Here is a 26,582-nt window from a genome sequence, read left to right as displayed (position 1 = left end):
AATCATTAAACAGTAATTGTTTCCTTACCTATAGGTAGTTGCATAACACTTCCAAGTTAGTAATCCCAATAATTTTTCCAATCTGACTATGTTTTAGTTTCATTGGCTCTTTCCTGAAGGTGACTACTAGAATTACAATCTAAGGGATGTAAGTGCCACTCATGTCCTTGAGTAAGAACCAGACTATTGTCTCTGATTTATTAATTATAATATTTCTATTAATGCCTAGATCATTTTGGGCTTCATGTACACAGTTTTTATCTATGAGTATATATAGTGCTATGTTCTTTAAAACATTCTCTCAACCCATGTTTACTGAGTACCTTTTATGTTCCACCATTAAACCAGGATCAGGGAAGACAAAGATGAATAATATACTCACTGACTTCACAAATCCACAACAGAAGTATTTTTAAAACATAATTTCAATACTACAAAATAAATAATGTAATCATGCTTATGAATTCTATCCAAGCACAGGGAAAGAAGGACCTAATACGAACTGGTGGAGTTAAGAAAGACTTTAAACAGAATTGATGCCCAAAATATATTCCCAGGGAAGAGAGCAGTATTACAAAGATAGAAAGGTATGAAATAACAGACCACGTTCTGGGAGTGAAAGGGATTTTGGTAAGTTGCAGTTTCAGACATGCAAAGGATTGTCAGGAGAAACAACTGGAAAAACTGAAAACATCTATAAAGGATTTTTGTATGTTAGAATGTATCAACCTGATCAATAGGTAATGTAGATTCATTAGGGTATTTTAAGCATTTAAATAACATAATCGATCATTACTTTAGATATTCGAAACATCTAAACATGACAAAGGCAAGCAAGAGAAACAGGAGTTAGCTGGGCACGATGGCTCATGCCTGATATTACATGCCTGTGATACCAGCACTTTAGGAGGCCAGAGCAGACAGACTGCTTGAGCTCAGGAGTTCGAGACCAGCCTGGGCAACATGGTGAAACCCATCTCTACTAAAAATACAAATATTAGCCAGTCGTGGTGGCATGCATCAATGGTCCCACCTACTCAGGAGGCTGAGGCAGGAGGATCGCTTGGGCCCAGGAGGCAGGGGCTGCAGTGAGCCAAGAGTGCACCACTGCACTCCAGCTGGGTGACAGAGTAAGACTCCATCTAAACAAAAAAGAGAGAGAGAGAGGAGAGAAACAGGAGTCGCTTCACAAGTCTCTGACCCACACTGCTGAAGGCCTCAGCTGAGATAGTCGCAGCAAGGACATAGAACAGGTAACAAACCTGAAAGTCATTATGAGGTTTAAGTTACAGGAATTCGTGACTCATTAAATGTGAAGGATGAGGAAAAGGGAGTATATAAATATTCCAAATATGCTTTTATGCCAGAATGGATAGTGTAAACCAAGACCAAAACCGAAAAGTAGGAGCAGTGGGGTACAGAGAAGTGAATCAGCATAATGAGTTCATGCTTATAAATGCTGAGTTTGAGGTTCTATATTCTTATACAGTTGACCCTTGAACTACATAAGTTGGAACTGTGTGGATTCCCTTACACATGGACTTTTTAAATTAAATACATTGGAAAATATTTTTGGAAATTTGAGACAACTTGAAAAAGCAGATGAATTGCCTAGCCTAGAAATATTGAGGAAAAAATAAGAAAAAGTTATGTCGTGAATCCATAAAATATATCTTAGTCTGTCTTATTTAATACCATAAAATATACATAAACCTATTATAAAAAGTTAAAATGTATCAGAACTTATGCACACACACAGACCATACATGATGCCATTTGTAGCTGAGAAAAATATGAACATAAAAATGCAGTATTAAATCACAACTGCATACAATTAACTGTAGTACATACATTACTACTATAATAATTGTGTAGCCACCTCTCATTGCTATTGTGGTGAGCTCAAGTGTTGCACATATCCGCTTAAAATGCTGTGTGATGCTAATCATCTCTGTGTGAGCAGTTTGTCTCTCTACTAAACTCTATCACAGCAAAAAGTGATCTCTTGTGGTTCTTGTGAATTTTTCATCATGCTTAATGCAATACCATAAACCTTGAATAACACCATGGGACCCACACAAAGTGCCACTAGTGATGCTGGAAATGCTCCCAGCAGAGAAAAGTCATAATATTACAAGAGAAAGCTGAATTGCTTGATATGCACCATAGATTGAGGTCTGAAGCTATAGATGCCCACCATGTCAGAGAGATGATTCATCTTGTAAACATATGATACAAACTTATGATATCAATAAATACAGTACAATACTATAAATGTATTATCTCTTCCTTATAATTTTTAAAGTAATATTTTCTTTTCTCTGCCTTACTTTATTGTAAGAATATAGTATAGACATATAGCATACAAAATACGTGTTAATTATGTTATCAGTAAGGCTTCCGGTCAACAGTAGGCTATTAGTAGTTGCTTCTGGTAAGTCAAAAGTCTTATGCAGATTTCTGACTATGCAGGGGGTCAGCATCCCTCACCGCCAGGTTGTTCAAGGGTCAACTGTATATGCATTCTAACAGGATGGCTAAAGGAAAGGGAACAAAGGAAGAAGGGGTTAAATTGGGCAGGTGAACTAGGACCCCACCTTAGAAAATCTTGAAGAGACTAAGAGGCCTGCATTGCTTCACAAAAGCAAAAGAAGTATCATAAGTTTTAAAAGTAGCAAACTCTTAGGATAAAATGTTATTTTAGAAGGATAATTCTAGTGAGAATTGGGAGGAAATGATCCTACAGGAAAGAGAAGTAGGTGAGTTATCAGCAATCTAAGTTTAAAGTGATGAAAGCCTGTACAAATAAGGCAGCAACATGAGTGAAAGGAAGAAATAAGTGAGAGAGACCAATGGAGCCTCCTCTTCTTCCAACCCTGAATTATCTGTTGTAGGCCCTCTTAAGAATGAGGTTTCTTGTTTTTTAAAAATCACTTGCAGATACCTTTTTAATGTCTTTGGTTTTTCTAACTTAAATCCTAGTATTCATATGTCATTAAAATTCTTAGCATGCAAACTTAGTCTACATAAAACAGAATGTGGGACAAGCCTTTTGTGGCACAATTAAATCGTTCCCTTGAAGGACAAGGTAGCAGAAGGTGAACACTAATTTAGTTAATATGATAAAGATAAATGGTGTTTTTTTAAGTGAAAACAAGTATGTTCTTGTATATCATTCTCACTTTTCAAATGAGTTAATATAGGGCTTTAATTTTCAAATAAGGAATATTAAATATTACATAAGATTGTGTCCCCACTTTAATATCAAAGAGAAATCTCATCAAGGTGTCAAATAAATTTAATGGAAACAATTAGATGTAGTTTGCAGTAGTATAAAATACAGATAAGCTGAATAAGAACGCAATGTTTTCTATGTGTACTCAAAAACATTTATGAAGTTTCCAAAGAGCATTGTAACTACATGGAAAAGTCACTTGAAATATTAAGTAATTAAAAAATAGAATGTAAATTATTGTACATATAGAATTGAAACTGGATATATCTTATTTCCAAAGAGATGCCACACATAAATCTAAACAAAGCCCAACTCTGGAATCATTAAAAGCCAAAATGTCTACACTATTCTGAAAATAGAATATGAAAGTCTTTTGCTTATATTTTTCAAATGTTATATTGGGCACTTATTAGATGTCTAGATTTTTTCAAAAATAGTATCAAGTGTTTGCTGAATGTATATTATATGTAAGACTCTTAGAGATACAAAAAAGTGAGTAAAAATATCCTTATTGCTCTCAAACAGCTTATTATCTAATGGGCACATCAGATATACAAAACTAACATAGTACAAGACTGAATAAAGTAAGTGCCATAACTACTTCAAAGATCAAAGTAAGCTGAGGAAGAAGACATTTTTATGAGATGCTTTATGAGTAGGTATGTCAAATAAAGTAGACTAATAATGAAAATGGAATAATGAAAATATCATCACGCGAGATGTTCTACCTCAGAAGTGTATGTGAGCTGCAGGTAGGGACAGAGGGAGGAGACCACTAAGGAAAAGGGGTTATGTGGGTTGAAGAGACCAATCCAAGACAGAGGCCGAGAAGGTACCCTCTTCTGTCTGTCATACTCTTACTTCTTACCAACTCACCACACTCACTCCTTACCACCTCTCATCTGTCCCTCCATTCTGTTAACCACTTTTCTTCTGCTTAAACTACAGAAGTACAAACACTAATAATCCTTGCATCAGAGTTCTTCTGTTCTTTTGGGGTTTATAGAATATCAAATGTGTCCTCAATGTCTAAGTTCAAAATCCAAAAAGTAAAACATTAAAAAAAAGATGGTGACACTCCATTAAATTAAGTAATTTGGAACTGATAATTTATAAAATTAAATAAAATATTGGAAACTTATTTTCTAAAGTGCAAAGCCTGAAGGGAAAAAAAAACTTCAACAATTCATTATATCTTAATGTTTATTTTCACTCAGCATGTGAATTCTTTACAAACCTGACTAAATATTAAACTGTTCAGGTATATAAATATCATGGGATACTTTTAAATGTCTTATGTATAACGCTTGATATTCTGACAGTTGTTTAAACTTTTTAATGTATTTAATGCTAATTTTTATTAATATTTTGATAAGTCTAGAGTCCTAGAATTTTACTATTTTATTCAGGAAAAATTGAAAATGGGGGAAAATGCTGATGTAGAATGTTCTTTATTAAGCTGTATTTTAATATTATACCCTTCGCTACATTTAAAGGATGCTAAAATCAACAACCTATGAAACCTGTTTCTAAACTTTTATGGAAATATTGTTGAGGACATTGTTATCTAAAATCCCAAGAGAGAAATTTCCCTTAGAACTTACTGGCAGTAAAATTTTGCTTTAAACAAATTAAAATCCTTCTTCCTTTCTAATCGTGAAATTAGCTAACTCTTTTTCTGTAACAGCTTCCAGGAAGCTTACAGCTAATTTTTAAGCTCAACAAGGAAATTATACATAGGCCATTAGGAGCCTGTATTTTATTTACTATTTCTGAATTCCTACCATTACTTATTTTTCCCCAGTACTGAGAATTTCTTTCTTTCTTTCTGTTTTTGTTTCTTTGTTTGTCTGTTTGAGACAGGCTCAAGTGATCCTTCACCTCAGCCTCCCAAAGTGCTGGGATTACAAGTGTGAGCCACTGAGCCTGGCCACTGTGTTTCTATTTCTATTTTAACATTACTATAATAGGATTTGGTTTTAGTTACACAAGTACTATTTAAAACATAGTAAAATGAACACTGATTTTTTTCTGTTAAGTGTGCCAATAAATTTCCTTAACTTCTTCCCACAGTTAAAAATCTGAATAGCTTCAATATTTTAGTGAGATCTGTATATATCTCACATATGAGGTATGAAGTATGTGGTGTCACCACCATATTTAGGATGTGCTTATATTACATTCATCTTTGCTTATAAACCTTTATCAGAGTGGCATTTTCCATCACAATTCTGGCATTCAGGGCCTTTAAAAATCTGATTTTAATCTAAGCTTTTCAGATTATTCACCTTTCCAAATCACTTGCTTCTGTCAAACTGATCTTGCCTTACTTAAAACAGGTCCACAAATTTCCCATGTTTAGCTTGTCCTCTTACCAAATAATTTCCCTTCTCCTCCTTCTGCCTATTCTCAAGACCTACTTCAAGTTCATCTTCCTTTTTAAACCATTCCCAGCTGATTTTTTCCTCTCTTCTGAATTCCCGTAACACATATTATGACTTTAGAAATAGTTTTGTTGATTTTTTAAAATCCTTCACATAAATACTTTTCAAATTGAGGTTCAAGAAACTAACTTATTGGCTGTAAACACTTTTAAAAATAAAGTATAGGCCGGGCGCAGTGGCTCGCGCCTGTAAACCCAGCACTTTGGGAGGCCAAGGCGGCCATCACGAGGTCAGGAGATTGAAACCATTCTGGCTAACACAGTGAAACCCCATCTCTACTAAAAAATACAAAAAAAAAAATTATCCATGGTGGCAGATGCCTATAGCCCCAGCCACTTGGGAGGCTGGGGCAGAAGAATGGCATGAACCTGGGAGGCAGAGTTTGCAGTGAGCCGAGATTGCGCCACTACACTCCAGCCTGGGCAACACAGTGAGACTCCGTCTCAAAAATAAATAAATTAATATAATATAATATAATATAATATAATATAATGCAGCTCATTTAGGAAGCATAAAACAGTGTTTGGAAAATATGTTTTAGTTACACACACACATAAATATCAATACTCCCAAGTTTGTGTGTCCTAACTCTTAAACTGAAATGTGATTTCTTCATATAAATTATGGGAAAAATAGTTTTTAAAACATTGATCTATAGTGTTCTACAAAACATTAGCATGTAATATAATTTTAGAAAATTTTCATATTACAAACATAACAGGTTCAGTGAAAAACATTTTTAAACTGCCCCAAATCACCCATTACTACTCCAATCCAAGGTAATCATAATTAATATCCTGGAGTATAGCCTTCCAACTTTTTCCATGTATTTGGATATCTATACTTTATTTAGTAAAAATTAGATAAATACCATAATGCTATTTTATAAACTGCTTTTCCTACTTTAACAATATATGGCATGAATATTTTGTCTTCTTATCAGTAATTTCTCAATAAAGCATTGTCCTAAAATTCATAATTGCTTGAGGACAGGTGCCATGTTTTCAATATTTTTTAATCTTACCTTTTTAATAGGTAATACATTCACAGTGGTTAAAAAAATTAAAATGTAAAATATAAAAAGTAAAAAGTTTCCCTTAAACCTCTGCTTTCAATTTCAACCACCTCCCCAAACATGTAATCTCTGTTGTTTATTGTATTAGTTTTAAGTTTCTTTATCACATAAAAGCAAATTCAGACTTATAATCATACTCCCACCCTTTTTATATAAAAGGTAACAACATAACCTAAACTGTTTGCAGCTTAGTTCTTGGTATTAACAATGTCTCTTGGAGCTCTCCCCAGTCAGTACATCTATAACTCCCTCATTCACAGAACTCCACTGGATAGGGTACTATAATTTATTTAACTAGCCCCAATGGTGAAAATTTCAACGATTTCCAGTTTCCTAATATTACAAACAATGCTGAAGTGACTAACCTTGGAATGACACCATTTCATACATGCATATAACAAAAGGATAAGTTGTGAAAGTGTTATTGCTGAGTCAACGGTATATACATTTTACAGTTTTGATGGATTCTGCCAAAATGCCTTCTATAGTGGTTTTTCATGTTGTTGTTGAGAATTTATACTCTCGAGAGTAAAGTATCAAAGAGCATTTGTATCCACATCTTTGTCAAGACACTAAGCTATTAAATTTTAAATTTATGCTAATCTAATAGGTGAATAAATATATTTTGATTTTTCCTTTATTTTACTGAGAATGGGGCAAATCAACTTTAATATATTTAAAATCATTTGTGTTTCTATTTTCTAAACTATCCACCCATATCCATTGCCAATATTTTTATTTGGTTTTCCTTATCCATTTCTAGAAGTACACTGTATATTAAAGAGATTCACCCTTTTGTGATATGTTTGTATTGATTATATTAAAAATATTTTAATTATTTATTAATTTCCTAAAAGCAACTATTATATACATATTATATTTCCCCTTTTCTAATTCATTCCTTTATGCTTTTGTTTTTATTACTTCCATTCTTCCACATTCCTTTGATTGTGGGTTTGATTTTCCCTAGTTTTTTGGGTGAGATGATAAACTCATTTATTTCATTCTTTTTATTTTAGTCATATAAGTACTTAAGGCTCTGAATTTTTCTCCAAGGGCAGTTTTGGCTATATCAATTAACATATCACATAAATTTTTATTTCCTTCATCCCTTTCCCACATCCATTTTTGCAAGCAAGGAATATAGCCTTATAATTTAAGGGTACATTCTTCACTTTCAGCAGGTAATTTTGTTTTTTTGGGTTTTTTTTTTGTTGTTGTTGTTGTTGAGATGGAGTCTTACTTTCTCTATCACCCACTCTAGAGGGCAGTGGCGTGTGTGGCGTGTGGCTCACTGCAACCTCCGCCTCCCAGGTTCAAGCAATTCTCCTGCCTCAGTCTCCCAAATAGCTGGGATAACAGGTGTGCGCCACCAGGCCCAGCTAATTTTTGTATTTTTAGTAGAAGCAGCATTTTGCCATGTTGGCCAGGCTGGTCTCGAACTCCTGACCTCAGGTGATACACCTGCCTTGGCCTCCCAAAGTGCTGGGATTGCAGAACTGAACCACTGTGCCCGGCCACTTTCAGCATGTAATTTTTGTTGGAGGTGGTAAAATCCATTGCAGCTTGTTTCCTTGATTACATCTTCTCTTAACTTTATTATTACGCGATTTCTCCACTATCTAAGTGATAGCAGCAAGAGGCAGACAAATGTCTAGGCAGATAGGAACAGGTCCCCAGTGAAACCCCAACTCCAAGCCAAAACCTCCAGGCTTTTTCAGTTTAAAGCCAGAAAGCCAAGCCACAAGTCAAACTATGGACCATATTGAGAACCTGTCTTCCCATTTGGCACAACTTCCTCTGATTGATCCCCACCTTTCACCTATTTTACTTATACCTACCCTTTCCTAATTGTTTTTTTTTTTTTTTTTTTTTTTTTTGAGACAGAGTCTCACTCTGTCGTTCAGGCTGGAGTACAGTAACATGATCTTGGCTCACTGAAGCCTCTCGGGAGGTTCAAGCAATTCTCCTGCTTTAGCCTCCGAGGTAGCTGGGATTACAGGTGCCCACCACCACACCTGGCTAATTTTTGTATTTTGAGTAGAGACAGGGTTTCACCATGTTGGCCAAGCTGGTCTCAACCTCCTGACCTTAGTTGATTCATCCACCTCGGCCTTCCAAAGTGCTGGGATTACAGGTGTGAGCCACCGTGCCTGGCCTCATAATTGGCTTTTTACACTGTCGTGCCCAACTTTCAGTGGGTGCCTTTGTTTTAACCTTTTTTGCATACTCACAAACCAATCAGCACACAGAAGTCCCAGACTCAGCCACACTGGGAGAGAAACCAGCTAACTCAGGGTAGCTGACCACTCTCATGTCCCCTCTCTGCTGAGAGCTGTTTTGTTGCTCAATAAAATTCTTCTCTGCACTCATCACTCTTCAATTGTCAGTGTGTTCTTATTCTTCTTAGACGCAGAACAAGAACTTGCAAACAGTTGAATGTGGTACGAACTATAAAACATGCAGGCTGAGATGGTGCATAAGCCAGGGTTGGCCCTGGGGTGGGATGAGTAAGCAGGCCACCCGTTGCAGCAAGTAACGTGGCTGTGTGAGGCCCAGGTGGGGGCGTCGCTGGCTGGAGGTCCGCGGCTTACAAAATGACTGAGAAAAATCATGTGCCATAAGGTGCTTTGAGCTACCTTATGATATACTTTAAAGTCCCTGTTTCATGAAAAATGCAGCTTATGAATTTTCCAATTTTTGTTGTTTTTGTTCTATGGCTTTGTTTTTTCTATGTTTGTTTGTTCCATGTTACTGTGTATGTTACTCTTTGTTACTGTTCTATGGCTTCCAACAAGAAATGGGGGAGGGGAGAATTATACATTATACATCCATGTTCATATCAGAAATATTATACATTTTGTTGTACATTTCTACAAAAGTACATTTGTAGAAATGCTTTCCAAAGTCAATGCATATATAAAGTATAATAAATACTTGGCCGGGGGCGGTGGCTCATGCCTGTAATCCCAGCACTTTGGGAGGCTGAGGTGGGTGGATCATGAGGTCAGGAGTTCAAGACCAGCCTGAGCAACATGATGAAAGCCCGTCTCTACTAAAAACACAAAAGCCCGGCATGGTGGCACATGCCTATAATCCCAGCTACTCAGGAGGCTGAGGCAGGAGAATTGCTTGAACCCAGGAGGTGGAGGTTGCAGTGACCCAAGATCATGCCACTGCACTCCAGCCTGGGCGACAGAGCAAAACTCCATCTCAAAAAAAGAAACAAAAAAAGAAAGAAAGAAAAGAAAAGAAAGTATAATAAATACTTTAAAATGATGAAATGGCACACATTGGGTAATGTTTGTGCTATAAATATCAAATCTTGCCTTTCAATTTGCATTAAAAAGTTCCAATGACTTACTCTTTTAATAGACCTTACCTGCCTATTCCCATTTCCCTCCAAATATTTATAAAGTAGGCAAAAAAAAAAAAAAAAAAAAAAAAAAGGATAGAACTAATTACTAAAAATCTGGCTCTTCCAACTAAAAATATAATGATATTTAAGAAAGTCTGAGGTAGGCTTATGGATGTGAAACTTTTGAGGTATCATTTATGGAACATCAGTGGTTTCTAAGGTCTATTAATTTTTTGATACTAGCATTGCTTTTCCTCAAAATATCTGCCGGTAAAAGATGAGAGTTTTAAAAATCAGTCTGGGTGTTATTAAATATATGTACCATGGTAGGGTTCTTTTATATTATTAAGTAGATCAAGCAGATGCATAATTAGATGCAATTTAACTTTGCAGACTATACCAAGTAGTGGCTACATATTCAAATATCACCCTGTATTTCCCTTAGCACAACACACTTATAGTCTCTGCTAGACTTTCATGTGGGTTGGGGACATAGCTGTTAAGTTCACTTATATCCTGGTGCTAAAATATTGGAGTATAGAAAAAATGTTTGTTAAGCTATCGACATTAATCAGATAGAGATTATGATTTATGCTAGCTGGAGTTGTAATTAAAAGATGATAAATAGAACAGAATCCCTTTCAAGTAGCAACTCTAAAACTTACAGTAAATTTGATTCAGGGTAAATTATAATGTCTGAGTTTCCTTACCTAATAATGGGGATAATATTAATACTCAAATTCACAGTTGTTGAAAAGATTTAATAAAATAATAGAGGTAGAGTATTCTCAACAGTACTCAAGTGTTTTTCTTTTTCCTTCGTTCACAATTTAAAATGCTCCAAATTTTCCTTCTGTTAATTATTTATCTGTCCTGCAAAACATGCTTTCAAACAAAAACTATACGCTATTTTATAGTTTCCACCATATAACTACAGAGATTGTCACACATGATTTTTATAACAAGTGAGGTTATTGTAGGCCACAGATAAAGTTAGAAGGCTGGCTTGCCTAAGAAGACGTGGCTGATAATAGTGAAAATTGAGACTTAAAAATGGATTATCTGTGCTCAAATCCAAGACCGACATGGAGATTTATATATTCCTGATAAATTTCCTAAAAAGAACATTTTGTAATTTTTTTGTGCTCTTCCACTCTCAATAGACCAAATTAATTGATCTAAAAGAGCCAATTAAATAGAAATCTTAACAGTGAGAATTCTAGTTCAGAACGTTTTTTTCAAATTGTGAGTTTCCATGACTGGAAATCCAATTTGATATGGTATTTAATTATCTAATTTTAAAGAGCTAAAAATAAAGATCACTCTTATGACTTTTCAAATTTTCAACACACAGCACTTTTTGAAAAGCCCATACAAGTGACAGCATAAAATGATTAACTGCAAAAGCACAGCTAACAAGATGCCACCAAAAATAATGTTACTGGGAAAAAAGTTCTTAGAAATAAAATCATGGATTTACTGTAATTTATTTGGATGGCCTATTCTACTAAATATACTCCTTTGAAATTCACTACCACTATTAAACGCAAATCTTTTATTTCAAGACATCCACTATGAAAACTTGTAAAATTTTACGCTGAATTTCTACTCAAATGATGTGAATTTCTTAAATTATACAAAGAAAAACTGGCCTTTTAAGATGATATGTATTAGTTATTAAATTAATCCAAATCTGCGCTTGCCTCCCAGCACTCTCCCTTTTGACAACTCTGCTTCAGTCATACTAACCTCTGCAGTTCTTCAGTCACACCAGGAAACACTCTTCCCCAGACACACAAGGATATACAGCCAGTAACCATCTCTATGGCTCTTTCAATTGTTTACTGCTGGCATCTGTTCTGATAGGTTGGTACACATGCTGTACTAACTGTTACCCCTTTATACAACCACACAAATAACTCCTTGTTTTGATTTACGTCTCTGTCCAAAACTCATTAGGAGGCTTTCTTTGACCATGATATTTAAAAAATTAGCCCTCTCTATGCACATACACACACACTACCTAAACACTGTCCTCAACAGAGTCTAGTACTTCATTATCTCCTTATCCTACTCCATTTTCATAACATTTATTCACTCTAACATAATAAAGAACTTAGCACAGAGTGAGTACTAAGTAAATATTTACTACATGAATACTGAGTCACATCTATTTTTCATTCCTCTCTTTCTTAAAATTTTAAATTATTTTAAAAAGTATACAATAGCTCTTAACGAATTAAGAATATGGATATAGACTTAAAGAAAAGGAAGACTGATTTCATAAAATGATAAATTGATAAGACATCAACATATCAAAAAGTATATTATAAGCCTCTATAAAATGAATATCACTAAACAGTAATATTGGAAGAGGCAAGCTATATCAGATATAAGATAAAATAGTCTTTAAATTATCTAAAACAAACAATGTGAACAGTGCACTTAAAGTGCAGTTACTTCTCTTAAAAACTGTTCTTTGCAGTGTCTACTACTCATGAATGTTGCTGCCATGAACCTCTCTCCTCAGGACAAGTTAGTAGTTTCAGTCACAGAGAGACTCTCCTCTCACAAATCTGACTCTAATACTCTGACAATCTATATGACATTCTGGTAAAAAGCTACAGTTACAATTACTTAATTTAAGATGGTTGTCTAAGGTTCAAATTAATTGCTCACTGCCTATCTAATGTACCTTTTTTTGTTTTGTTTTGTTTTGAGATGGAGTTTCACTCTGTTGCCCAGGCAGGAGTGCAGTGGCGCGATCTCAGCTCACTGCAACCTCTGACTCCCAGCTTCAAGTGATTCTCCTGCCTCAGCCTCCCAAGTAGCTGGGATTACAGGTGCATGCCACCACATCTGGCTAATTTTTGTATTTTTAGTAGAGACGGGGTTTCACTTGTTAGGCAGGCTGGTCTCAAACTCCTTACCTCAAGCAGTCCGCCCACCTTGGCCTCCCAAAGGGCTGGGATTACAGGCACGAGCCACTGCACCTGGCCTAATCTACATTTAATCATACATGTTTTTGCTTTACTTTCGATTCAGAAAGAGATTTCTTACTTAAAAACATCTTAATATGAAGAAATATTAAACTTAACAAAGCAAATATCTTCCAAAAGTGTCATTTAAATGTTAAACTAGATGTCTTTCTTAAATATATTTGAACAATCCCTATATTTTAGCTCAAATCCTAGCTTTTCCTACCCAATATTACTGTTCAGAAATTTTTCTTTTATAGAAACTAATAGTTTTTGATATATTAAAATCTTGTTCAAGTTAATATTTTATAGAATGAAAGAGACTTCGTTTCCCTTAAATTCACATTCATATTAATTAAACAGTTTATTTTAGCCTCTAAAATCTAGACTCTACAATCTGGAAAAATAGACAGTGGTTAAGAATGTGGGCTCAAATTCCAGATCTGCCTCTTAACCAGTTCTGTTTTCTGTAAATGAATTCCTGAATTCATTTACCATTTTAATCTTTAGCCCTTCATTCATAATATTTTATAGCAATAACAGCAACAATAATATTATATGAGATTAACAACAATTCTTATTAATATTTTATAGGAATATGTGAAGTTAAATGAGATAATGCATATAAAAAGGTCAGCAATTAGCTGGGCTCCTAGCAATTGCTCAGTGAATTCAATCTTCCAGCAAATATTTATTGAACATTAGCATGGGTCAGCACTCTTCGAGACACTGGAAATAACACTACACCAATTGTGGCCCTATGGAAGTTATTTTACTTGGGGGAGACAAATGATTAAAAATACATCACATAATACAATGTCACTTAAATGTCACCATGATGAAGAGAAATAAAGGCAGAAGAAGGGAGAGCAAAAGGGTTTGATGTGTTATTTTATACATGGTAGTCAGAAAAGGCCTCCCTGATGAAGTGACATTTGAGTAGAAACTGAATTAAGAACAGGTCATATGCATGTATAACGTGTCTGCTAATGTAAGAACGATGATAATGGGTGATTAATAACCCCTCTTTACAACAATTTCTTCCATCTTCCGTATGTTTACACAAGCTCTGGAGGTAGTGTAGGAAAAATCAGGGAGAGGAATGAGTGACTCAAGCACCCACTAGTTTATAATAAAGTGAGAAAGTTAAACAATTTAATCCTGTCTAGTTTTCTGTACCTCTGAGTGAATGTGCATAAAATATAAAGAAAGAGATTACTTTAGCCATTCTGTCCTCAAGTTAGGCATTATGATGATAAACTTATATTTTTATGGGTAGGAGCAGAGATAAATGGGAAGAGAAATAAATGGGAAATAGAAATGACAATGAAACTAAAGTGGAATTCTTTATGTAGGCTAAAAATGAAGTCTAGCAAGACAGAAATTAAATATTTTATAGCACATTATATAATCAAAGACATTCACTTTTCACACAAATTAAATCAAGAAATAATTCAGTTATAAGAGTACAAATAATTCAAAGGAAGATATGTAATAGATACTACCACCATAACAAATCCATATCAATTTGTTATCTACTCATAATTGAAAAATTATCTAACTCAAAGCTTCTGTTTTGTGATTTTCTTTTAAAAGAGTAACACGATCCTTTAAATCAAGTGTATAACATTTGCAACAAACTGAGATAATGATTTTTAGATTTCAAATACAAGTACTTTAGGTTAATAGCCAGATAAACTTTAAATTTCCACCTCATATAAAAAATCATATATAACCCTTTAAATTTCTACAGCATCCAGTATATATCTATTTTCATAGCTAGTTCTATCAGATGGTGAGATAATCAATTCCAAAACATTGGGGGTTGGAAAAACATTAATTAACCATGTAATAGTCCAGAGAATCTAATCTATTATCAAAGTTTTATAGCAAATTTTATATTATAAAGGGTATAGCTTTATTTGAAATTTTGTATTCCTAATCAAACTCATATCTGCGTTGTTATTTCTTTCTTTTATAGATTTGGTTTTCCAATTTAGACCTGGCGAAGCAAGGTCTAAATTAGACAATACAAACATTTGGTTGACTTGTGAAATGGGACATCAGTATCGCTGAAATCCTATTTGTATATTTTGTTAACCTAATCTGGATAAAAAATATCTTCCTGTACTGTATTTTATTCATACTGATATATACTAGAATTGGTGTTCATACTTCCACATGAATAATTAAGCATACAAAACACTTCATTTATTTAGAGACAGGGTCTCTCTCTGCTGCCTAGGCTGGAGTGCAGTGGTACAATCACAGCTCACTACAGCCTCAACCTCCCAGGCTCAAGCAATCCTCCCATCTCAGCCACCCAAGTAGCTAGGACCATAGGCATGTGCCACTACCCCCAGCTAATTTTTGTATTTTTAAGAGATAAATACTTAATTGTAACCCAGAGTGCTTGAGGGAGGGCAGTGATGTAGAAGAAAGAGATGTCAAAGACCCTCAATTTATGACTTGAGAAGCTGGGTATTTGGTGGCATCACTTATTTAAAAAGAAAGCATGGAATGTTCTTCCATTTGTGTCCTCTTTTATTTCATTGAGCAATGGTTTGTAGTTCTCCTTGAAGAGGTCCTTCGCATCCCTTGTAAGTTGGATTTCTAGGTATTTTATTCTCTTTGAAGCAATTGTGAATGGGAGTTCACTCATGATTTGGATCTCTGTTTGTCTATTATTGGTGTATAAGAATGCTTGTGATTTTTGCACATTGATTTTATATCCTGATACTTTGCTGAAGTTGCTTATCAGCTTAAGGAGATTTGGGCTGAAACAATGGGGTTTTCTAAATATACAATCATGTCATCTGCAAACAGGGACAATTTGACTTCTTCTTTTCCTAACTGAATACCCTTTATTTCTTTCTCGTGCCTGACTGCCCTGGCCAGAACTTCCAACGCTATGCTGAATAGGAGTGGTGAGAGAGGGCATCCTTCTCTTGTGCCAGTTTTTAAAGGGAATGCTTGCAGTTTTTGCCCATTCAGTATGATATTGGCTGTGGGTTTGTCACAAAGAGTTCTTATTATTTTGAGATACATTCCAACAATACTGAATTTATTGAGAGTTTTTAGCATGAAGGGCTGTTGAATTTTGTCAAAGGCCTTTTCTGCATCTATTGAGATAATCATGTGGTTTTTGTCTTTGGTTCTGTTTATATGCTGGATTATGTTTATTCATTGGCATATGTTGAACCAGCCTTGCATCCCAGGGATGAAGCCCACTTGATCATGGTGGATAAGCTTTTTGATGTGCTGCTGGATTCGGTTTGCCAGTATTTTATTGAGAATTTTTGCATCGATATTCATCAGGGATATTGTCTAAAATTCTCTTTTTTTGTTGTGTCTCTGCCAGGCTTTGGTATCAGGATGATGTTGGCCTCATAAAATGAGTTATGGAGAATTCCCTCTTTTAAAAACAAGAAATGGGGAAAGGATTCCCTATTTAATAAATGGTGCTGGGAAAACTGGTGAGCCATAAGTAGAAAGCTGAAACTGGATCACTTCCTTACTCCTTATACAAAAATTAATTCAAGATGGATTAGAGACTTAAATGTTAGACCTAAAACCATAAAAACCCTAGAAGAAAACCTAGGCAATACCATTCAGGACATAGGCATGGGCAAGGACTTCATGTCTAAAACACCAAAAGCAACGGCAACAAAAGCCAAAATTGACAAATGGGATCTAATTAAACTAAAGAGCTTCTGCACAGTAAAAGAAACTACCAGCAGAGTGAACAGACAACCTACAGAATGGGAGAAAATTTCTGCAATCTACTCATCTGACAAAGGGCTAATATCCAGAACCTACAAAGAACTCAAACAAATTTACAAGAAAAAAACAACCCCATCAAAAAGTGGGCAAACGATATGAACAGACACTTCTCAAAAGAAGACATTTATGCAGCCAACAGACACATGAAAAAATGCTCAGCATCACTGACCATCAGAGAAATGCAAATCAAAACCACAATGACATATCATCTCACCAGTTAGAATGGCAATCATTAAAAAGTCAGGAAACAACAGGTGCTGGAGAGGATGTGGAGAAATAGGAACACTTCTACACTGTTGGTGGGACTGTAAACTAGTCCAACCATTGTGGAAGACAGTGTGGCGATTCCTCAAGGATCTAGAACTAGAAATACCATTTGACCCAGCCATCCCAATACTGGGTACATACCCAAAGGATTTAAATCATGCTGCTATAAAGACACATGCACATGTATGTTTATCGCGGCACTATTCACAATAGCAAAGACTTGGAATCAACCCAAATGTCCATCAATGATAGAATGGATTAAGAAAATGTGGCACATAACACCATGGAATATTATGCAGCCATAAAAAAGGATGAGTTTGTGTCCTTTGTAGGGACATGGATGCAGCTGGAAACCATTGTTCTCAGCAAACTATCACAAGAACAGAAAACCAAACACCACATGTTCTCATTCATAGATGGGAACTGAACAATGAGAACACTTGGACACAGGAAGGGGAACATCACACAACAGGGCCTGTTGTGGGGTGGGAGGAGGGAGGGATAGCATTAGGAGATATACCTAATGTAAATGAAGAGTTAATGGGTGCAGCACACCAACATGACACATGTATACATATGTAACAAATCTGCACGTTGTGCACATGTACCCTAGAACATAAAGTATAATTTAAAAAAAAAGAAAAAATAAAGATGAAGGAGGAAATATTGAAAGATTTATATATACATATATATATATATTTGCTATAGAAAAAATGTGACAATCTATTTCAGACTGAAGAAGAATTTTTTATGGTTTTGGTAATTAAGGGTAGAAAATGAATTTTAAAAATTAACAAAGAATTATGCAATTTCATAATTATAGAAAATTGTTCAAGAAAGCCAGCTCCTTAACCAGAGAATTAGAATGTTTAACAAACAACTGTCAAAATCTTCCGTTAGAGAAATATTAAAGGTCATCCTCTCAGTGAAGACTCAGTAGTACAAAAAATGTACAAATATAGATATTATTTCCCAGATTAACAAAAGGAAATAAAATAATTGTTTTTTAAATTTCCAAATTGCTAAATCCGGACTATGTACCAGCACTCTTGGAACTGACACTTACTTCAAATTAAAAGCAATCCCTAAATGTATAACAGTCATATCAACAAATATTAATCTACCAAATTGTGTGGCTTTCCTATTTCTACGCTGTTCTTCATATTAGACAGTCCTGAAAGGAAAGCGCTCTTGCCAATACGAACCCCACTCCTGAAACATCAAAGGTGCTCAGAAACTAAGTCAGCTCCATTGTTCCACTTTGGTTTAAGTCCCAAATATATTACCTTAAAAACACAAAACTTCCACATACCCATTCTTTATTGAACAAATCTTGAAAAGCACATGTAAGTAGTGTTTTCTGCGATAGATCATAGAGGTAAAAATGACCTAAGACAATCTCTTATCCAACCACCTGGCTCCACATAGGTAAGTTCTGATTTACTGCTTCCATGAAGAGTAGACTAGTTTTTAATAGTTCTAATATCTTATAATACATTGTAAATGTAACATCCCAAATTAAAACCCTAATTTATTCCTAATTGCTGGACATTGTCTTTGACTTATACAACTTTGAATCTTTTATAACCTGAACCTTTCAAAGTATGAACCTTATAAAGTGAAGAAAAGCCTCAAGTCTGAAGAAAAACTAGGAAAGAAAGGGGAAAAAAAATCCAAGCCATTTGTATACTAGCAAATACTGAATAAAAAGCAGCTCATCTTAATAAAATCAAGGAAATTTCATGTTTCAATTGTATTACTAATAAAAGCCAGAAAAACAAAAACAAAACTTTCTTTTTTTCTGAACGACTAGCATATAATCTAAGAACTTTATTTACTGTTGGAAATGTTAACGCACCAAAAATTCTTTTAAAACAAACAGACAAAAAAGTATATAAGCAACTACCTTAGGAATAGGATTCAGCAGAACTACACCCGATTTCTTAGTGATGACCTGTTTCGTTGTATAGTGATGATCTATAAGTTGAGGAATGTTTGAAAATCCAGTGCCCTCGAATCGATACATGTTCTGGAGAGAGAACAATAAGGTAGAATAAATGTGAAGACATTGCTTTAGAAAATCTACATTCATTGACAAATTAGATTCCATTCTTTAAAAAACTATAATTGCACAACCATGTGAATATACTTAACACTACTAAACTATACCCTTAAAAGTTATTAAGATGATAAAAATATAAACAAATAAAGAAAGCTCTGACATGTTTTAAAATTCTACCTTGTGAGAGATAAATTAATCTTCACAATGTTTAAATCTAATTCAAATTGTTGAAAAAATAAAAAATCTAACAAACAGACCTGAAATGCATTTTGCTAAAATGCTAATCAAAGGAAATAAAGCATGGGATACACCCGAGTTAACGGACAAGATACACGTTTACATATGTCTACATATGTGTCCCATTTGATAAAACTTTCAATATCAAAAATAATATCAAAAATATAAGGAAGGATATCCAGTCTGATGGTAAATATTTTAATACATCTGACCATTTATTTTCTATCTGTTGATACAGTATTAGTTTGCTTTTTATAGTGGAGTATTCATTTATTATTCATTACCAAAAACACTCATTCATGCATCTTTGATAAAGAAATAAAATGCACCAGTGACAAAACTGCAGATATCAACATGCTCAAATCTTAGCATTTTAAAATTGCATATCACTAGGTAAGGTGCAATTTTCCCCAAACTCCTCCAAGACCCTTTTTCTCTTGTTTTCATATTTCAAATTGGCCTATGAGTAGGTTGTCATATGGATAAATTGATAGCAATAAACCTGGCAAATCAAAAATACCCTATTGGCCATATTTTTCAATGCAAGAAGCATTGCAATGCAATGTAACAAACGCTTCCAACTGATAGTTCTCACATCCAGGAGATATATACCAATACAGATTTTGGAGTACCCCCATTTTAAGAAAATCCTGTGAAGAAATAAGAACTTTCAAAACCGACTAAATTCTATATTACTCGCATTACTGGAAGATTACTCTCCCAGTTGAAAGTTTAAAAACTCAAAGCTCTTTTTCCATACTAGAAAATAAAAAAGATTTAATGTATCAAAATTTAATTTATATAAAACTTCTTAAATGAATATTTCTGTTTCATCGAGTAATGAACAAACTTGCATTAGTTTACTTTAGCACTTAACTATGGAGTATAAACCAACTCAAGGCAGTTAGTGTTTGAGTCAGTTCAAAGCAGTTGTTAATTCATTGCCTAAAGAACTTTTGTACATAGTAGGCATACCTTCTATGATATATTAGCACTGATGCTTGAGAATATTTCACACTGAAGGTACTAATCTATTTATAATAATATATGTTCTAGGTGTGCAAAACACCAATCAAGATCTCTCAGTGTCTCAGCTTATTCCTTAGTGAAACAGAGATAATATTTGTACCTCCTCACAGAGTAAAAGAGTTGAATAACTATTAACATGCAAACCACTTTACCAGTATATGGTACATGTACTGGCACACATTCAATTATCAAATCACCAGACAAATAATAAATGTTAATGGACACTTAGATTGATTCCTTATTTTTGCTACTGTGAATAGTACTGCAATAAGCATGGGAGTACAGGTATCCCTTTGGTATACTGATTTATTTTCCTTTGAATAAATACTCAGTAGTGGGATCACTGGATCATATGGCAGTTCTATTATACTTTTTTGAGAAATCTCCATATTGATTTCCATAATGAATTTACTAATTTACATTCCCATCAACAGTGTATGAGAGTTCCCTTTTCTCCACATCCTTGCCTGCATTTATTATTTTTTGTGTTTTTAATAATAGCCATTCTACTGGGATAAAATGATGTTTTATTGTGGTTTTGATTTGTACTCTCTGATGATCAGTGATACTGAGCATTTTTTCATAATACCTATTGGCCATTTACACAACTTTTTGGAGAAATGTCTATTCTTTGTATTAAATGTTGTATTCAATGTCTTGAATGCAAAATGCATGAGTGCATGAGCTTTCCAGTATTCATTTCTATGCTGCCTTATTGGTTTATTTAATTTCACATCCTGCAAAGTATGTATTCACTTACTTGATTCTCGCAAAAACTCTTTAAGATATTAACCCCCTTTATTTCCTAAACCACAGAACAAGTAAAGACAGAGCTAGGACTGAAAGCCAAGTGTTCTAACTCCAAATATAGTGCTCTTTTTATTGATCTACTATTTAATATTTTTAACTCCTCTAAAATCTTGTATTACTTCATAACCTCCTCTCTTGGAACACTTGTTGGCTCATTTATTTACAGCTTCTATAATATAAACTCCTTCATTAGAATACAGTAGGCACTCATTAAATATCTGTTAATGAATTTCCCCATTTATTGACCCCTTCTAGTTAACAGGTATAGGAGGAAATGAACAGGATAATTTTAGCTCATGGAAGAATCAGCTGCACAAAATGAAAAAGAATTAAAACTCTATATCATCTTATACTGTTTGCAATTGCTTGAGGAGCTCAACATTATACAGCAAAAACTCACTAGAATAAAATTAGGCAGCAGAAAATCTGAGGCGTTTAGTGAAAAATAAATGTTCTCATTTTTAACAGAGATATTTGAAAAATCTCAGTGACAGAAGGAAACCGGATAAAACTATGAAATGTGAACTTGTAACCTCTTATTTTTAGCATATATTATATTGTTCATTTTAGCCACTTAAAACAAAATGGCAATATTAAAAACAAGCAATAATTTGCACACTGACCCTTTCCTTTTTGTTTCTAAGAATGCTAATTTAAATACCTATAGTTACAATTTAAACTAGAAGTGATAAGATAAATATTTCAGTATTACATAATACATATTTCAAAAATAGTTACTTTCAGAGCTTAGAAAATAAAATGAAACATTCATATAAGTTGTGGTTAACGAGTTTATACTTTACCTACAATCTTTCCTTCTACAATTCTCACACCATGTAATAAATATTGCCAACATGGTCACAAATTGTAATAGGGTAGGTTATCTAAATTCATAACTTAAAGGCATATATAAATTACAAAAGAGTTTGCCAAGGAAATAAAAAATTACACATCATTAGAAACAACAGAGTTTCCAAAACAGTAAGTTAGATGTATGAATGTGGGAAAATATGATTATCAAATTGAGGTCTGAATCCTATGAAAAATTAACAAATAGTGTGAACATTATGATAGTGGAAATACTTTAATGGATGTATTCCTTTTAACCTACTAGAATGGTATCTACTTCATTTAGCTATAACTACTAGATGTAAATGTACTAAATGCTACTGAATCCTACACTTTAAAATGATTAATTGTATTATATGTGAATGTCAGCTCAAAAAGGTATGTTTCATATATATATAAACTTATTAAGAGGTTTATATATATACAACTTATTAAGAGGTATATGTGCATACGTGTGTGTACATACACCTGTTACTAAGCTATCCAAGCCCTCAGGTTCATCTAATGATCATGGTTCAATTTGTGTAAGGCAATTAGTATCACCCTAGTCTCTAGACATAAACTGAAATCCTGTGGATAGCAATCTTGAAAATGCAGGCCATCTGAAATGATGGGAATGGAAAACAAATAGAGGCATCAATTCCTTCATATGCCAAAAACATTAAAATTCCTTAGTGGGTAAAGTTAAATTTTGAAATTACTCTTCATCTGTTTAAGGCTCAATAAAGAAATGTAACAAACATAGAAAGTAGTTTAGCAATGCTTAAAAAAATTTCAAAAAATAAATTAGCATTAGAATAATCAATGTAAACAAATTATTTTTAATTCTTCATTAATTTCTATTCATTATTAATGCCAATAAACAACGGCTTATCTATAAAAAGAAAAACCTTAATCTTTAATGTATCAAAAAACCAATTCAACCATCATCCCATTCATTAAGAAATTTCACTATCATTATTCAATAAAGTATTTCTTAAAAATCTTTCACGGCACCATTCTGAAAACAATTCCAAGCTCCAATTTCAAAAGTATAAGTTTCATAAACTTAAGTTTCTCTAGAAAAAAAACTTATAATAATCACATTGTTTTTAGTTTTAATTCGAAATATCTTTAATGTTCAAATTTAACAACATATTTTAAATAGCTATAGACTTTGATTTTGTAAACACTATTTTTAATTTAAAATATTACTAAATACATCTTTCCTTAAACATACTTAAATGTTAGCAAATTTTGAAGCACTGTATTTAAGAAATTCAGAAAAAAATTAAGTGCTAAATTTCAAGTGTTGCAGGCATTTGTCACAAACCATTCATTATTTTAATACAATTGTACCACAATGAACTACATCAAAATATACATATGAACTAAACTGGAAACGTACATCAACATATTGTATGATAAAATGTCTCCTCTGTCCATCAGAATATACAGAAAGGACATATTCACCAGGTTTCCCATGACTCTCTCGCACCAAAAAGTCTCCTTGTTTTTTTAACAGTTCTTGAGCTTCTATTCTGGGAATTGCACCATGGTACCAGTCCTGTTCTGCCAAAGGCTTCTCACTGATGGAGATCATATCAGAAAGCTTAAACAAATATTAAAAAAAAAAAAAACTAAATTAGAGAAAATACTGATTATTTTCTAATAAAATTCATAGCAACTATAAAGGCTTCTTACAAATGTTCCTCCCTTTAATTGACCAATTAAAAGTTATATGATGAACCTAAAATATCTTTTGAAGTACTGGTGCTGAAGTTTACCACAAATACATACACTTCAACACTTTATCTGTCATACAAAGGTAGACACAATATTAGCATTTAGAGTTAGCATTGATAATCTTATTCACCACGTCCTAAAATAAATCTATATACTAAAATTATCAACCAGAGAAATTATGAAGAAAAAGAGGGAATTAACAGAAATGTATCACAAAACAACTTAATTTTTATGTAAATGAAAAGCTAAGGTATTTCTTTTTTATGTAATTAACTCTTGATCACAGAGGTTCTGAGCAGTCTCATATGTTCCAGGAGCACTATCTCAGGTTTTATTTGATGCTGCCTTGCTGCTGTGCCTTCCTGTCCTTATCTTCACTCACCTGACTTAACCATTACCTCTGCCACATGGCTGGTGCTGCTTCTACAAAGCAATGGTAGATAAAGCCCTAGGAGAAATAGCATCACTGAAAACCACCAATATGCAATTACAAACACACGGCAAAGATAAGGAATGTTTATAAACCATGAGCATGGTAGAGAAAGCAAATTCTCTGTTATTTTAAGAGGCCAAATGCTAACACCAAGTCAGAAATAATTTAAGAGATGACTGTTATTTCCTTGAAATGTGCTAACTGATAGTAGATTAAATCACACATTTTCTGATTACAAGTAAAAATGTTGCTGATGTTATTGTTTTTATGGCACACAGGAACTAAACTCCTCCAGATAGAAAGAGTACTTTGTGGATAAGGTGTAGTAATTTGAACTAACTTTTAAGGTTCTCAAAATACAGTATGCACAATGCCTCATGAGAAGGTAATTTATAAATTGGAAACATCAGAATTAATAATAAATGAAAGGCAAATATTCATATTCATATATGAAGTTTTACAGGCTGATATAAATTCTAGGTAGGACCAAAGTATGGTAATTCTGTAGTAAGTAAAAACTGGTTTTTAACAAAGACTTCATTGTTTTGTACCACTGAAGAGACCCAAAACTTACTGCTCAAAATTCTATTTCATATTATCCAAAACCCATTCTGTTGGTTAAAAGAACAAAACAAAACAACAATAAAAAACTTGAAAAGTCCAAAATAGATCTCAAGGAAGAGTCTACATTCTGATTCTTACTTCTTCCACTCATATTAAATAACATTTTAAACTTTTAAAATATATTCAGGTTGTGACTATACATGGAAGTTTTGGTAAACTAAGTCTTTTTAATTTTCACACAAACTATGATAAACAATATTATATCATATTTAACATATAAGAAAAATATTTTATTTCAAAAAACGTTTTAACGTATTCCCAAAAATTGTTTTAAAGAACAATTTTATCTAAAGAACCACCCATGACTATATGAGGTAAAAGAATACTACTTTTAAAAACAAACATAATCTACACAAAATTAACTTTTTGTATATACCGATACTAATAATTTGTAATTATTAAAGAAGTAAAAAATAATCAAACGTTTTCTATTTGTATAATCAAAAATTTTATTTTAAAATTTTATCATAGTGCATCTAATTAGAGTAAATACTAAAATTTTTACTATAATGGACATATTTCTGTCTCACTAATAGCAAAAGTGCTTATTTATTCAAAAGTTATTACTGAATACAAGAAGTTCAATGTAACATCTTTGCAAAGGACTTATTTTTATCATTGTCTCTCTAAAAGGTCTACATAACAGGAAAGCATCCCAAACGAGGATGCTACATGTTGATTTCTTGTCCTAGCCAACCTATCCTTCCAAATTTGCATTTATTTCCAACTGAGAGAACACAGTTTGATGAACTAAGGTGGAAAGGTATATGAAGTACAAAAGCTCAGCCAGCATTCCCAGAAATTCATTTAAGTATATGATGAAGAACATGTATGGGGGAAAAAGTCATCTGGGGAAAGTATCTGAGTTTTGTTTCGTTTTTAAAAAACTAAATAGTAAGGAACTTATATTGCTATCTCATAAAGATCATACTTCAATTCTATAGGTTTCTTAGTTTCTTTGGGGGTAGGGAGGGAAGCTCAAAGATCTGTTATTCCCCATCCCCTATACAACATTGTTATGAAATATAAGCTGAACTTACTGTGAGTGTATGTGTGTATATACACATGTGTACACACATACACAGGGAAAAGTCACACATATCCCCTGCCTGGGTATATCAGGTCTTTCAAAGACTTCTCTGGAAGCACTGGAAGGAATATTCTTATCAATATGATTTGAATGAAATCCCAACACAATTTTACAAACTTGACAGTAATATATGTAGGATGCACCAGCAAAAAAAAAAAAAAAAAAAAAAAAAAAAAAAGCAACATACCAAGAGCCCAGCATAATGACATCACAAATGAAACCAAGCTTTTTACCTCAAATATCCCATCTTTATCAGCCTCAACAGACAGGGTTTTTCTTCATTAGTAAATTATCTGAGATTTTTGCCAAAGATATGGGGGTAGGAGCAAAGCCTCCTTTTTAAGTTACAATTAATACAGTACAGTTAATAAGTTAATAAGTTTTCCTGATTGATTGGGCTAGCTGTTTAATTAGTTATTTTCCCTAGATCTTGTTCCTAAAGAATAGTCCAGCAAAAATATACCAGAATTAGTGAAATTAAAGAGGTTATTTTATATGAAAAGGCAATAAGGAAGCAGCACTTGAAAATTTTTTTTTCTTGGGGAAAGAAAAAGAGATTAGTTTTTCTCCTTACCCTAGTCCA

General features: G+C 33.5%; 1 protein-coding gene across 15 annotated transcripts in view; it reads right to left on the bottom strand.

Annotated features, from left to right (window-relative positions):
- Positions 1 to 26,582, bottom strand: part of FER (FER tyrosine kinase) — a 439,449-nt gene that overhangs the window by 210,596 nt on the left and 202,271 nt on the right. For 13 of the 15 annotated variants that reach the window (XR_012413997.1, XM_015451752.3, XM_073994008.1 and 10 more), the window contains 2 exons: positions 23,515 to 23,718; positions 19,047 to 19,169 (listed from right to left, as the gene is read on the bottom strand). Coding sequence is in view for 14 of the 15 variants with exons in the window: in XM_015451752.3 (XP_015307238.1) it covers positions 19,047 to 19,169; positions 23,515 to 23,718 (327 nt within the window). In the remaining variant the exon portion in view is untranslated. The remainder of the gene's footprint in view (positions 1 to 19,046; positions 19,170 to 23,514; positions 23,719 to 26,582) is intronic. The other 2 variants (XM_015451756.4, XM_073994011.1) reach the window with 1 other exon arrangement.

Source organism: Macaca fascicularis, chromosome 6, assembly GCF_037993035.2.
Source record: "Macaca fascicularis isolate 582-1 chromosome 6, T2T-MFA8v1.1".
Classification (NCBI taxonomy): domain Eukaryota; kingdom Metazoa; phylum Chordata; class Mammalia; order Primates; family Cercopithecidae; genus Macaca; species Macaca fascicularis.
Note: the sequence above shows the minus strand (reverse complement) of the source record. Positions and strands in the feature narration are given on the sequence as shown.